This window comes from Lontra canadensis, unplaced genomic scaffold, assembly GCF_010015895.1.
Source record: "Lontra canadensis isolate GAN:19392208 unplaced genomic scaffold, GSC_riverotter_1.0 scaffold111, whole genome shotgun sequence".
NCBI lineage: Eukaryota > Metazoa > Chordata > Mammalia > Carnivora > Mustelidae > Lontra > Lontra canadensis.
The window spans coordinates 4379708-4395919 of NW_022631105.1; the positions used below are offsets into that span (position 1 = coordinate 4379708).

A 16212-nucleotide genomic window follows, 5' to 3' on the forward strand; every position below is an offset into this window, starting at 1 on the left:
CAGACCCCGCTCCCGCGGGTAACCCAGCGAGGCTGTGGCAGTTCTGCCTTCCAGAGTTTTGTGAATTCACTTTATTTTCCACATCAAAAATACCCCACTCAAGAACAAAAAAACCTTCTTTTTAAACATAAGAATAAAAATAGACCCATAACTCCTAAGTATGATTTCCAGATAATCGCATTTTGTATTACTCATTCCACTGCTCCGCTCTTGGCTACACACTGAAAGCAGCAAATTCCTCTCAGGAGCTCACCTTCGTGGCATACGTGGGCTTATCTATGGCCTCGTCCCCTATGAAAAAGTCCAGGTCATCGACTCCCCTCAACACCCTCCTTTGGGCTTGGTCGACTACCTTTGCTGACTCTCTGATGGCAATACCTTAAAAAGGAAAAAAAAAAAAAAAAAGCACGAAGATTTCCATCACGATTCACATTTATTTGAATGACCAAGAAAGGCTACTATAATCCCCATATATGTACAAGTACATTTTCAATGTTAGGGCTTTGAGACGTTCACGAAAAGGCACCATCAATGAGTACCTAAAACACAGAAACAAGTCTTCTGTCACAGCATTCTTTCCAGAAGGGCACAAAGGAACTTCACTGATCTGCGGCTCATCGGGCAGAAACTACATCACTAAATCTCTCAGTTTCATCTAGAAAAATCCCTCGAGATAGTAAATGAAATGCCCATGGAGTACAGTATATATCAACAGGTTCCAAATTTTAAAATACAATATAGAAGTAGACAAAGTTACTAATACAATACGAAAGAGAAAACTAAAAAATAATACCTATACACTCTCAAGTCATCTTACTAAAACTCTGCATAGATTTAAAACATGTATTTTTAATCTTATTATAGGAAAACTGACTTCATTAAAAGGAAAAATAAGGAAATTGCTGGCTAAATCCATCATGAAAAGTACAATAATCAAATAGGCATTTTATGTAAAAAAATATCAATCAATTAATTTTAACTTATGATCTATTATTATGATCTATTTTAACTTCATGATCTATTATTTTAAAAAGAGGTTAACTTTGGTATTTGGGAGTATACTTAGAAGTAAATAATCAAACAGGACTTCACTCCAAAATCTAACATCTAATGAAATGTGGAAGCTTCCCAAAGATTCAATTTCCCATTTAAACTCCTAAGTCTTGGGTGCCTGGGTGGCTCAGATGGTTAAGTGTCAACCTTTAGCTCAGGTCATGATTCTGCGGTCCTGGGATCGAGTTCCGCATCACTCCCTGCTCCTCAGGGAGGCTGCTTCTCCCTCTGCCTCTCTCTCTCTCTCTGTTTCTCATGAATAAATAACTAAAATCTTTAAATAAATAAATAAATTATTTTTATAATAATTTATTATTATTAGGGTGACCTAAGCCTTGGTCACCCTCTGAGCTCCCGTTAATTCACCTTCATAAATTTACCCCAAAACAAATTAGTAAACATATAAAATTATTTTTAAAGCAGATTATCTGAAATCCCCAATTTATTACAAATGAAGAATGGCAACAAAGCTACACAAGTGAATTTGAATCCTTGTTTTCAGAAAGGCATTTCTTGAAGTCACAGGGGGAAGAGGTGAAAAGGGAAACGTGCAGGACAGAAACCACTCTGCCCACCTCCTTTCCTCACTCCAACTCACTGCCACGTTTAGACTCAAAGCTTTCAAGTTACAAAACGTGGCACAAATCCAAGCAACAGGATTTCTGCGGGTCTGAACAAGCAGGTGTGGTGAGGACACGCCGGGGACAGAGCCTAAGGAGCGTGTCCAATTCGGAGGCGGTGAGCACATCCAGAGCCCTGAAGCTGATAACAGGGCAGAAAGGTCTGGTGGGCCCTAACTGGCTGAGACGATCTGTAGAAACAAATAAAACCACCTCTGAAGACTGACCACGCCACACACAGACAGACTCCCACCAGATCACCTGATGCGCACGTCATAGACAGGAAGGGCCCCTGGCAAGATGGCTTGCAGCAGACCACACGGTCCTCACAGTGCGTGCCACAGTGACAGAGTCTACCCTCTGGGCAAGATCAAACTTAATTATGCATGAATTTAGAATTAAACTGCCAAGTTAAAATAAAAAATTGTGAAGAGACAAGGGCAAAAAGGTTCTGCAACTCATGACATCATTCAAGTTTACCAAGAATTTGGGGGCAACATATTATGCAAAAGAAAAATTACCACCCTGCACAGAGAAAAATGCCAAACTTACTGAGGTGACATTTCCACACTCAAAAATCTTAACGAAAACAAAGTAAATCTTAGCCCTCCCAAAAAGGTAATCAAAATACTCAGGCCCCAAATCATAGCAGATCTATGTCTTTGTGGCCATTAGAAATAAGAAAAAAAAAATTTTAAACCATAAAGTATACTTCTTTTAACTATTATTAACCATTATTATAATAAGAAGCAACCGAATCCATGAAACAGATTAAAGGTATATAAAGCTTATAGTCAAAATCTTTTGTTTGTGCCTGTGAAGAGTTTTAAGATGTGGTCCACACAGTCCTTCGGAGCATGACAAAGAAATGTGTCTGAGAGTCGCTATCCAAGACTGTGAGTATCCACAGATCATATGACATAGCCCCGAGTAAGGATCCGTGTCGCCCGACCACGATCTCCAGGCCCCCGCAACATACAGTCTCAGACCCTGACTTGGGTGTAAGCAGAGAAGACCCAGACAAGGAAAGGACAATGAATATAACTGGTAATGGTGTCCACACTGACACACTCCAACTGCTTCCAGGGAGGAGGCATCTCCACACCACGGTGCATCATGAAGCCATGAAAAAGAATAAAGCAGGTCTTCACATACAAATCTAAAAGGATCACTAAGACGTAGCGTCATGAGAAAAAACACGAGGTGGGGGGCGCCTGGGTGGCTCAGTGGGTTTAAGCCTCTGCCTTCGGCTCAGGTCATGATCCCAGGGTCCTAGGATCGAGCGCCACATTGGGCTCTCTGCTCAGCGGGGAGCCTGCTTTCCCCTCTCCCTCTCTGCTTCCCTCTCTGCCTACTTGTGATCTCTGTCAAATAAATAAGTAAAATCTTGAAGAAAAAAAAAACACGAGGTGTTAAAGAGTGGACGTGGCAAAATGCCACCAGGGGTTTGAAAATAGATGCTGCATGTGTTTGCTGGTATGTGCAGGATACCTCAGGAAGGACTTATAAGAAACCAGAAATGACAGCTGTCCTCTAAGAGGGGAAGTGGGAGATGTTACTTTTCACCATGTATCTCCTTATACCATTTAATTTCCATGGCATATGAATATATTATCTACAAAACTAACTAAACTTGGAATTTCCTATTGCTCTTACTGAGTACAGCCAGGACCCCTGGACCTTCCAGACGAAAGAAACGGGCCGAAAGCTGAAGAGCAGGCAGACTGGCTGGAACCACAGGAGCCCAGGAACAACACACCAGTGAGTTTCTGGGTCTTCTTTTCGTCTCCTATGGCCCAGATTGGGTGCTAGAGAAGCTCGCAACCCAGAAACACCAATGAGCTCAAAACAAAAAAGGTATCTCCAAAAAAAAACACCTGCTATCTCCAGCCAAAGAGGATAAAAGGGGCAGTCTGAAAAGATAATGAAAAAACAAAACAAACAAAAACAAAACAAACAGAAGAAACTTCTAAACAATAACTGTTTGACTCCAGTCAAACAGCATGGGAAACCCCCACCACCACCACCACCACCACCACCACAGTGCAGATGCCCTGGGGGTAAGCTGGCCTTCCACCCCACCCAGCACAATCAATCCATCCGTCTGCTTCCGACGCTGGGGTTTCGTCAGAGGAGGCCTAGTAGAAAATCAGGACTTCCACCATCACCAGCAGTAACAAGGTGCCCCTGTCCTTCCCAGCCAGGATATCACCTGCTGAGACCTAGTATGAAGGCTGAACTCCCACCCTCAATGAGCAGGAACACCCAACCAAGTGTCAACAAAGGTCAAGAGGAGACACTGAATTTCAACCCCAAACTGGCATTAACAAGGGGCATTCCCCCTTTCCTTGCTGGAGCAATATCAGAAGTAACCTGCCAAAACATCAGAGTTAAACAAGATCCAGAATCTCAGAATATAGTATCTAAAATGTCCAGGTTTCAATAAAAATAATCTCTCACCATAGCAAGAACCAGAAACATCTCAAATGAAATGAGAAAAGACAACCAACAGGTGCCAACACCAAGAAGACATGGATAACAGAATTATTAAACAAGACTTTAGGAGCCAGCTTACAATACCTCAGTGAGCAATTACAAACACACCTGAAACAATGGAAGATACAAGAAAGTCTCAGCAAAGAAACACAAAGTGAAAGCAAAGATAGAATACATACAAAACCACATGGAATTTTGGAACTAAGAAACATCATACCTCTAATAAAAACCTCAGTGGATGAATTCAGCAGAAAAGGACAGAGGAAAGAATCACTGATCTCGAAGACATAACAATAGCAATTACCCAATCTGAACAACAAAGAAAAGACTACAAAGCAAATGAACTGGGCTTCAGGGACACATAGGATATATAATAAAAGCACTAACATGCCTGCATTCCAAGTCCCAGAAGGAGAGCAGAGAGGAGGTGGGGCTGGAAAAGTATTCAAAGAAATAATGGCTAAAAATCTGCCAAATTTGACTAAAAAAGAAATAAGCCTACAGATTCAACCCTGAACAAACCCCAAACAGAATAAACCCAAAGAAATCCATGCCAAGACATATTACAGCCAAAATTCTAAAAAATGAAGACCAAAGAAAAAATTCTGAAAGCCTCCAACAAATTTTCATCAGAAATCAGGGCACCCAGAAAGAAATGGTATATTTTTCAAGTACTAAGAGAACTGTCCACTCAGAATTCTTTCAGAAAAAAATCCCTCAAAAAAGCAGAGCAGGGGTGCCTGGGTGGCTCAGTGAGTTAAAGCCTCTGCCTTCGGCTCAGGTCATGATCTCAGGGTCCTGGGATCGAGCCCCACATCAGGCTCTCCGCTCAGCTGGGAGCCTGCTTCCCCCTCTCTCTCTGCCTGCCTCTCTGCCTCCTTGTGATCTCACTCTCTCTCTGTCAAATAAATAAATAAAATCTTTAAAAAAAATTTTTTTTTTAAAAAGCAGAGTAAATCAAGACCTTCTTAGACAAACAAAACCTAACAGGATTTTGTCACCAGCATACCTACTCTAAAAGAATGGCTTGAGAAAGTTCTCTACACAGGGAGGAAATGATAAAAGGAATCTTGGAACATCAGGAGGGAAGAAAAATGGAAAGAGCAAAAATAAGCATAATTACTTTCCTTCTTGAGTTTTTCTAAATTATGTTTGGCAGTTAAAGCAAAAATTATAACACTGATGTCCTTCTCAATGTATGTTATACTAGAAATGCAGGAAGGTAAAGAGACCTTGCACTCAGACTGTTAAGGTGTTGCCATCAACAGAATAAGAAAAGTTAGGTATAGATGATGTAATAGCTACACCAACCACTTAAAAAGTTACACAAAGAGATGCACTCAAAAAAAAAAAAAAAGAAAGAAAACAACAACATATAAATCAAAAAGAATTATAAAAATGTTTAAATAATCCCCAAACTTAGGTGAAACAAAAAAACAGAACAAACAAAAAAAGGACTAATCAATAATTACAATAAATATAAGTGGTCTAACTACATCAATTAAAAGACAGATATTGGCCGAGTATATTTAAAAAACCCAACTTCATTCTATGCTATCTACAAAAAACTCTCTTCGAATGTAAAGATATATGTAGGTTAAAAGCAGAAGGACAGAAAAAGATATCCACACAAATGTTAATCAAAAAAAGCATGAGTGGCTATACTGTGATCAAATAAAGTAAATTTTATAGCAAAGAAAGAGAATATAGAGAACATTAAAAAAAAGAAAGGGTCAGTCCATCAAGAAGACATGACAATCTTAAATGTGCACTTAACAAAGACAGAAATGTAAAATATACGAGACAAAACCTGACGGGATAAACAGACGAACCTACAATTATAGTTCTGGACCTCAATACCTCTCTCTGAACAACTGATAGAACAAGGACAGAAGAACTCAATAATACCATCAACCTACAGGAACTAAGCAACATATATAAGAACACTTCACCCAATGAGAACAGAATATACACTGTTTACAAGTGCCTGTCAAACCAAAATAAACCTTATACTGGACCATAAAAGAAACCTTAATAATTTTTCAAGAATTAAAGTCATACAGGGATGGCTGAGTTGTTTGAGTGTCTGCCTTCAGTTCAGGTCATGACCCCAGAGCCCTGAAGTCAAGCTCCATGTCAGGCTCCCTGCTTAGTGGGGAGTCTGCTTCTACCTCTCCATCTGCCTACCATTCCCCCTGCCTGTTTTCTCTCTCTCTCTCTGCCAAATAAATAAATTAAGTCTTTTTTTTTAATTTTTAAAAATTAAGTCATATAGAGTTTGGTTTCTGACTATAATGGAATAAACTCAAAAATCAGTAACAAAAACATAGAAAGAAAATCCCCCAAACAACTAGAAATTAAACCACATAGTTCTAAATGAGTCAAAGAGAAAATCTCAGGGAAACCAAAAACTACATGAAAGACATGGAAATGAAAATATAAAATATCAAAATGTGTTTTGATATTTTGATATTGCCAGAGCAAAAGCAGTGCTAAATGGGAAAATTTAAACACTAAATGCTTACAACAGAAAAGAGAAAAAGTCTCAAATCAATCATCTAAGTTTGCACCTTAAGAACCCAGAAAAAGAAGAGCAAAATAAATCCAAAACAAGAAAAAGGAAAGATACATGGATAAGAGCAAAAATCAATAAAATTTAAAATAGAAAAACAGAGAAAACCCAATGAATCCAAAAGTTGGTGTATCAAAAGTTAAGTCTTTTGCTCTGCAGAAGACCTTGGGAAGAAGACAGAAAGAGAAACTACACAATGGGAGAAATTATTTGCAAACCATATATCCAACAAAGGACTCCTATCTGGTACATATAGAGATCTCTCAAAACCTCACAGTAAAATTATAAGCAATCCAATTAGAAAATGGGCAAAAGACATGAAGAGACATTTAATGGAAGAGGATACTCAAAAAATAAGTGCATGGAAAGATGTTCGACGCCACTGGTCATTAGGGAAATGAAGATTAGGACCATGATGAGATCTCACCACATACTTATGAGAACAGCTGAAATAAAAATTGTGACAAAACCAAAGGCTGGCAAGGATGCAGTGAAGCTGGCTCTCACACACAGCTGGTGGAAATGAAAAATGATACAGCCACTCTGGGGAAAACATTGGCAGTTTCTTAATACTAAACATAAATCTGCCATACAATGCACCAACTGCACTACACAGTATTTATCTAGAGAAATGAAAATTTATGTCCACACAAAAACCTGTACACAATTTTTTTGCACACAACTTTCAGAGCACCTTTATTTGTAATAGTTAAAAAGTAGAAATAACCAAGATGTCCCTCAGTAGATGAATGTTTAAACAAACTGTGGTACATCCATGCCCCGGAATACTACTCAGATAAGAAAAGACACAATCTATCAATACATGGATCTCAAGACACTATGCCAAGTAAAAAAGCCAATCTCAAAAGGACATATACCATATGATTCCAGCTACAAAACATTCTCAAAGGGGCGCCTGGGTGGCTCAATGGGTTAAGCTTCTGCCTTCAGCTCAGGCCATGATCCCAGGGTCCTGGGATTGAGCCCCACATCAGGCTCTCTGCTTAGCAGGGAGCCTGCTTCCCGCCCCCCCTCCCCCGCCACCTGCCTCTCTGCCTGATCTCTGTTAAATAAATAAATAAAATCTTTTTTAAAAATTCTCAAAAAAACAAAATCACGGAGATAGAAACATTAGTAGATGCCAAAGGTTAGGAATGGTGGAGGGGAAGGGAGGTAAGAATAATTATAAAGAGACAGCCCAGGAGAGGTTGTTGTGGTGGTGTGACAGCTGCATAGCTTGACTGCAGGATGATTACAGGAATCTACAAATGGGATAAATGAACAGAAATCCACACACATTGTGCTCGTGTCCAGCTCCTGGACTTAATGCTGTGTTGTAATCACATAAGCTATAGTCTATGATGAAACACAGAGAAGGGGACACAAGACCTCTCCACACTATAGTTTACACTGCTTGTGAATCTATAATTATTTCAAATTATTCAAAATAACATATTTGAAGACAAATAAAATATAGTTTGCAAATCATTTAAACAAATTAAAAAACAAAACCCCTCAGTTACCTGTAAATTAACAAAACTTACAAGATTAAACTTAATAAAGAAAAATATAAAAGCTCTGCAGGTAAAAAAGAAAAAAATCACATGGGTACAGAATAAGAGAAACTAGAAGAGAGGCACCTGGGTGGCTCAGTCATTAAGCTTCTGCCTTTAGCTCAGGTCATGATCCCAAGGTCCTGGGATCAAGCCCCACAATGGGCTTCATACTAGGTGGGAAGCCTGCTTCTTCCTCTCCCATTACCCCTGCTTGTGTTCCCTCTCTCGCTGTCTCTGTCAAAAAATAAATAAAATCTTTAAAAATAAATGAGAGTATCCAGAAGAGACAGATTGTTTTCCTAATGCCAAAAAGTCATCTGAGGGTAATCTAAGGAAGATTATCAGAAGAGTGTATCTAAGGCGAGCACATCTACTTGGATATAAATTCTGTATCTCAGAAACACTTGCCTCAGTAGTTACCAAACAATAGTAATGTTTTAATTAATGTATCTAGTACATTTCCCAAAAGAATGTCACATATTTGACTAAGCCTTCAAGGAATAGTAATTCTAATCTTATATAAACTGTTCCAAAGAACAGAAAAGAAAGCTGAAAAACTCATTTTTTAAAGCCACTCTAATTTTGATTTTCAAAACCAGACAAAAAGAGTACAAGAAAGGAAAATTACAGACCAATCTCACTTTTGAACATTGATGCAAAAATCCAAATAAATATTGCCAAATACAATTCAGCAGGTAGTTGGTATTTCATAAAAGTAGGGCTTATCTCATGAATGAAATAAATGACAGTTCAGTATTTGAAAATATATTAATATAATTCATCATATTAGGAACTCAACTGTCTATAACCATATAATCATCTCAACAGATAGACAAAAGGCCTTACATGTTAATATCCAACCACAATTTAAAAAAAAAATCCTCTTAGTAAACTAGGAATAGAAAGGGCTAGAAAGGGCCCTGCATTAACTTGAAAAAAGCATTTCCACAAAAACCAAGAGTAATCACTAGTGGAACACTAATATCACTGTCTTTAAAGTCAGAAAGACAGGGGCGCCTGGGCGGCTCAGTTGGTTAAACATCCAACTCTTGATTTCAGCTCAGGTCATGATCTCAGGGTCCTGAGATCCAGCCCCATATTGGGCTTTGCATTCAGCTCAGCAGGGAGTCTGCTTAAGATTCTCTCTCCCTCTCCCTCTGCCTCTTCCCCCCACCCTGCTACCACCACCACCCACCCACCCTGCACTCACACATGTGCACGTGCTCTCTTTCTCCCTTAAAAGAATAAAACTTTTTAAAAAGGGCTTAAAACTTTTTAAAAATAAAATCAGAAAGACAGAAACACCCAGCTCTAGTCACTGTGGCAAGGAAGAAGTTCTAGCCAGTACAAAAGACCAAGGAAAAACTATGAAATACTGGGATTGAAAGAGACAAAATAACCAGTATTTGCAGTTAACGGTCTGCATAGAAAACTTACAAGAATCTGCAAGCTAATAGAAGAAATAAGAGAAGTAAGATTGTTGGACTAAAAAACAAAAAAACTCAATAGCATTCCTATATGCTAGCAATTACTAATCAGAAAATGTAATTTTAGAAAATTCACAACAGCAACAAACACATAAAGATATCTGAAGTTAAATCTAGCAAAAGGTGTATGAGCTTGGGGCACCAAGGTGGCTCAGTTAAATGGCCAATTCTTGGTTTCAGCTCAGGTCATGATCTCAGGGACCTGGCATCAGGCCGCCTCATCAGGGTCTATGCTCAGCAGGGGATCTGCTTGGGGTTCTCTTTCCCTCTCCCTCTGACCCTCTCCCTGTTCTTGCACATTTTTTCTCTCTAAAATAAATAAATCTTTTTTTCCAAAAAGGTGTATGAGTTTTATGAAGACTATTAGGAAACATTACTGAAAATATGAGTCATCAATAAACAACAAAAAATATATACCATATTCATTGACAGAAATACTCAATTCATAAAGATGTCAAATTTTTCCCAAATTAATCTATAAACTGGGTGTGTCTCTAACCAAATCCCATTATAATTTTTCATGAAGCTTAAACTGCTTTTAGAATCTATAATAAAAGGGGCGCCTGGGTGGCTCAGTGGGTTAAAGCCTCTGCCTTCAGCTCAGGTCGTGATTCCAGGGTCCTGGGATGGAGCCCAGCATCAGGCTCGCTGCTCAGCAGGGAGCCTGCTTCCTCTCTCTCTCTCTGCCTGCCTCTCTGCCTACTTGTGATCTCTCTCTGTCAAATAAATAAATAAAATCTTTTTTTTTAAAAATCTATAATAAAGAATAAGGGCCTAAGACTGCTGGGTAGCTCAGTGGGTTGAGGATCTGTCTTCAGCTCAGATCATGATCCTGGAGTCCTGGGATTGAGTCCCACATTGAGCTCCCTGCTCAGCAGAGGATCTGCTTCTCTGCCTCTCCCCTGGCCCACACGCATTTTCTCTCTCTCACTCATTCTCTCTCTCTCAATTAAATAAATAAAGTCTTAAAAAAAAAAAAAAGAGTAAGGGCCTAAGAATAGCCAAGGTTATTCTGAAAAAGAAAAAGGAGGAAAAACCACACCTACCAGAAATCTAGACACTTGCTAAATTAATAGTATTTAGACAGCTTGAAAATGGAGCAGAGATAAATAAATGCATACATGAAACAAAATAAAAACACTAGAAATATTCCTAAGCATATATAGTACCTCAATATATTGAAAAGGCATGACAAATTAAAATGCACTCTTTAATAAATGCCCATGGGACAAGCATCCTTCCTTTTGGAAAGCAAGTAACTACCTCACAGCATATTCAAAAAGAAAACTCAAATTTTTTTCAAAAGAATTTAGAAAGTCTTTATGACTTTGGAACAGAAATGTATTTTTCAAGATGGAAACAAATTATATACGGAAAATAATGAAATTTTAACCATATCAAAATTTTAAATTTCTCCATTTAAAAAATCATTTAAACAGATATCATAAAATAGGAGACAATATTTGCAAAAAATTAATATTCAGAGTATATAAAACTCCATAAAAAAGACTAAAAAATGCAGGCGCCTGGGTGGCTCAGTGGGTTGAGCCTCTGCCTTCGGCTCAGGTCATGATCCCAGGGTCCTGGGATAGAGCCCCACATCAGGATCTCTGCTCGGCAGGGAGCCTGCTTCCTCCTTTCTCTCTCTCTCTCTGCCTACTTGTGATCTCTCCCTGTCAAATAAATAAATAAAATCTTAAAAAAAAAAAAGACTAATAAATGCAATAGAAAAACGGGCAAAGAGGGGCACCTGGGTGGCTCAGTGGGTTAAGCCTCTGCCTTCAGCTCAGGTCATGATCTCAGGGTCCTTGGATCGAGCCCCACATCAGGCTCTCTGCTCAGCAGGAAGCCTGCTTCCCCACTCTCTCTGCCTGCCTCTCTGCCTACTTGTGATCTCTGTCTGTTAAATAAATAAATAAAATCTTTGGAAAAAAAAAAAAAAAGAAAGAAAAGTGGGCAAAGATATGAACAGGCAATGAAAGGTGCTCAACCGCACTAGTCATCAGAGAAAAGCGCACTCATTAGACCGGCAGAGATTTAAGTCTACCAACATCACCTACTGTCAAGGCTGTGCAGAAACAGGAACCCTCCGCCCCGGTGATGACCGTTTACACCAGCACAGGCGCTCCAAAGAGCCACCTGGCAACAGCTGCAAGGCTGAAGAGGTTCACACCGGCACCATGTGTGCGCTACTTTTTCTTGGGAAGCTAGCACGTGTGGGTGAAGAGAGGTTTACAGCACCATTCTGCGTATTAGAGAAAACTGGAAAATGCCCAAATGAAAAGAAGAACTGTTGAAATTCAAATGCTAGAACTCTGACTGAGAACTTCTTATATCAACATCAATAAATCTTAAAAACACATTATTGAGGGATTTTTTTTAAAGGACAATGCAGAAGTAATTCATAGTACGGTCTTGTTTGCAAATATGTAAATGACAGACCAATGCAACATACAGCTGAGGAGCTCTGTACCTAGAAGGTCAGGGTAGAACACACTGGCCACAGGAAGTACCGGGCAGGGGAGGGAGTGCTAGGGAAGGGGGCGGGCTGGAGGAAAAGGGAGAGGGCTGCACCCACTCCGATGCGTGTGTTTACTACGTAAGTACCAGATGAAATCATGTCAGCATTTGTTCATGCCAGGTGGTGGGCACATGGGTCTATGCCATATTATCTTCTAAAAATTATTGGCTGAAATAAAAATTCATTTAAAAAAAAAAACAAAAACAGGGGCGCCTGGGTGGCTCAGTGGGTTAAAGCTTCTGCCTTCAGCTCAGGTCATGATTCCAGGGGGTCCTGGGATCAAGCCCGCATCGGGCTCTCTGCTCAGCGGGGAGCCTGCTTCCTCCTCTCTCTGCCTCTCTGCCTACTTGTGATCTCTGTCTGTCAAATAAATAAATAAAAAATCTTAAAAAAAAAAAAAATCTCTGGGCTCAGTCTGTATCTGCAGTCTAGACCTTCCCTTGAGCATGACGCCTATCACCCGATGCCCACAGGACTTTTACACCCCAACTCTGCAAACGCAGAATGTCTAAAATGTACTTACTTTCTCCTGACCCCTCCCTGCACCTCCCACGTCCTCTGTCCAGAGACGTGATCACCACACATACACTCACTCCTCTGCTGGAAACTTTTCAGTGACTCTCATATACTCCGACAACTTAAAGACAAAAGAAAGGTAGGGAAAACCTTTGCTCAATCAGGAAAATCCCGCTCACACAAGCACAAACAAACTGGATACCCGGAGAGCTGCCCTGGTAGTCCCAGGACGGGACTCAAGGCTGGGCACCTCGCCAGTCCAGGGGGCAGGCCTGAGGGAGCCCCTCAAGGAACAATCTGAAAATTCCTGGATGCAAAATAAAACTAAAATTCTTTAAGAGAACCAAGTCTCTCATGGTCTGGCCCTCCTGCACATTTCCAACCACGCTCCCCACCGCTCTGCTCAGGGCTGGGATCTCCTACGCCATCAGAGCACGTCCGTTCTCCACACACCCAGTGTGCCTCGCCCCTGTGCCCACTGCCCCTATGTCCACCAGCATCCGCGAGCCTGAGCACACGTCCACACAAACGCCACCTTTTCTCGGCGGGTACCACTTTAGCCCGGGTCTTGAACCTCTCTAGCCAGAAAAATGATTCCACTCCCAGAACCAAGACGAGCAGTGAAGCAGACAGCCTGAGGGAACCGAGGCCTCTACCTACCCCAACAGCCCTGCTTCTGCCCAAACATCTTCCCACCTGCCTCCTGGGGCTTCTCCATCTCTTGCAGCAAACTCAGCCAACAATGTAACTGTTCTTTTACTCCCACCTCTTTAACATTTCTATGCTCTTTCTAGCTTCTGCTACCGTGAAGGTTCTGACAGCACCCATCTGAGAGCCGCCTTGCTATCTGACAGCGAAAGAAATCCTGCTAATAAGTGACTTCAATTCTCCACCCTGTTAATGATGGCAGGTTAAATGGGCCAGCCCGCTGAACGCTGCTGGCAGTTTTAAATGGCAATGCGTTAAAGCAAAAGGTGCAAGGTCAGCCTTTTAGAGCTATGGCACTTAACAAAGTTAAAATCCAATCTGCTCTGAGAAGTCAGAAAGTCCAATTTATCAGTCCAGCATGGAACAATCAAGTTCTGGGGCACTCGCGATGATAAAATTCACAAAAGATTCATCTGGCCTACAAAGTGCCAATTGTAATGGACTTCACTGGGTCCCTTCAAAATTCCTACGTTGGACCCCCTGCCCCCACTGTGAGTGCATTTGGAGATGGGGACTAGAAGGAGGTAATAAAAGTTAAATGAGGTCATAAGGTGGAGCCTTAATCTAACTGAACTGTTGCCTTCTAAGAAGAGAAGAGACAACAGGGACTGAGCGCAGGGAAAAGGCCAAGTGAGGACAGGGTGAGAAGGTGCCATCTGCAGACCAAGGAGGGCCGCCACTCCAGACTCCAGTACTGACCGCACCTTGGTCTTGGACTCCATTCTGGGATCAAATACATTTCTGTTGTTTAAGACATTCAGTCTGCGGTATTTTGTAATGGCAGCCCTAGCAAAGTATGACACCAGATTATGAATTTTAACTAAAGATACAGCAGACAAATCAAGCCTCTCATTGAAGACACCCCACCACGGTAATTCAAACCTAGAAGTCAAATTCCTGATCAACTTCATCCAGCCGGCCAGGAAATATAATGAGGTGACTCAACTGTGCTCAAGGAACCTGAGGACACACATATGCACCCAAAAGGGCTTCTGTCTTCCCTTGAATAAATGCTAAGCTCCTTGTCCCCAGCTCTCCTAAGCTTTCCCTGTTCCATACTGCTCACAAGAGCCAGTTATTACAAAAACGTCACTGGCCTCGGACAACTCAGAATTTCTAAGATCACAACTCATCTCACAAGAGCTACATTTAGGAGGCAGCGTTTCCCTTTACTCTGGAAGGACAGATATTACTCTGGTAAACCGTCTCCAAATAACAACTCAGAATTTGAATACTTCCAGAGGAGAATTCTCCCCTATAAACAACTGACCTGACCTTGGACGCTGCTGTGGGGAACAAAGAGTGGGGAGGATACACTCTTGCCAAAATGTGAGAACATTTCTTCTTTGAAGTTGATCATCCTCCACAACTAAAATTTAAAACAAAAGCAGACACTCTGAACACAATGAAACAGTCATCGGGCCTCTCATTTCAAAAAAAAAAAAAATTAAAAAAGGTCTTTCAGTAGAGTGAATAGTGCAGCACGATGGATATTTAGTCCACGGAGCTGCCAAGTTAATGAAACTATACTCACTTAAGATACGAATTAACCTTAAAGGACCAGATACGCTTCTTCAAAGAAGCTCCGACATTCTTGAAGGAAAAGCCCCTGCCAACCAGCCAGGGGGAAACGCCAGTGACAGTGACGAGGAGCTCATCAGGAGACAAGCAGAGGGTCGGAAGGCTGGGGTTTCTCAGGCCGCAGTGACAGTGCACAGCAATGTTCAGCCACTAGGTGTGTCAATGTTAACAACCCACCCCGGTCCCCAGAACAGCCTTCTGAAAGCAGATGACAGGTCAAATAATACGCCTTGAAAAACAGACTGTTGAGAACCCCAATCCTTTAGAAACGCGAGGGTGGGCTGTACTTACATGAAGGAATAATGAACTGGGGCTCAGTGTTGCCTGCGTAGCCAAGCTTGGTGTACCTAAAAGCACAAAGTCATCAACACAGGTTTAGACAATAATACTCTCCCTTGGATCCCACTAGCGTCTTCTATTACAAGCTCTCCAAGTCCAAAAATAGCAAGCCTCAGAGCGGCCACTTGAATTAAATAAATTAATTAATTAAAAGCTTCTGATGACTGAGAAGCAAACCCTAGTTTCAGATAAGCAAGCTGTTGTTAGAACAGAACACGTTGTGCTCGTTTCTACCGGGGACAAGCTTGCACACGTGCAATCACACATAAACCACATTTCTGCATCCCCACCAATGTACAAGTGCCCTTACACTCTTTCGCTTTTTACAAAAACCCCGTAGAGAAAGTAAATATTATCCCTATTTAGCAGATGAGAACACTGAGGCGCTGGGGAGCTAATTCAGCTGCCCAAAGCCAAGCAGCTGGTGAAGCGGGGAGGGGGAGGGGGGGGGGTAAAAATCCAATCTAAATATACAGGATAAATCCCAGAGCTGGCTCTCAAAGAAGTGTACTTACTTCTCAAACTTGATGATCTTTGGGGGGGGGGGGTAAAAATGATTATATAATTTTCTTAAAATGTCATGGCATATGTCTAGAAACAGCTACTGCCACCTCCTGAGAATATCTGACAGGAGCATCTCTTTATCATCTCATTTCAGAAGGAGCCCATTTTCTGTCAAGATCCTCTGTGTGATGGATTCCAAAAGTCTTAACTAAAACAAATGCCAAAATACTACTATCTGTTCCAAAAGCATTTGCTAATC

The 16212-nt window shown here is 40.9% G+C and overlaps 1 protein-coding gene across 3 annotated transcripts in view; it reads right to left on the reverse strand.

Annotated features, from left to right (window-relative positions):
- The window catches only part of ACTR3B (actin related protein 3B), a 75593-nt gene that overhangs the window by 41252 nt on the left and 18129 nt on the right, over positions 1-16212 (reverse strand). For 2 of the 3 annotated variants that reach the window (XM_032840137.1, XM_032840136.1), the window contains exons 2-3: positions 15402-15457; positions 254-378 (exon numbers count right to left, since the gene is read on the reverse strand). In XM_032840137.1, the coding sequence (XP_032696028.1) occupies positions 254-378; positions 15402-15457 (181 nt within the window). The remainder of the gene's footprint in view (positions 1-253; positions 379-15401; positions 15458-16212) is intronic. The other variant, XM_032840138.1, reaches the window with a different exon arrangement.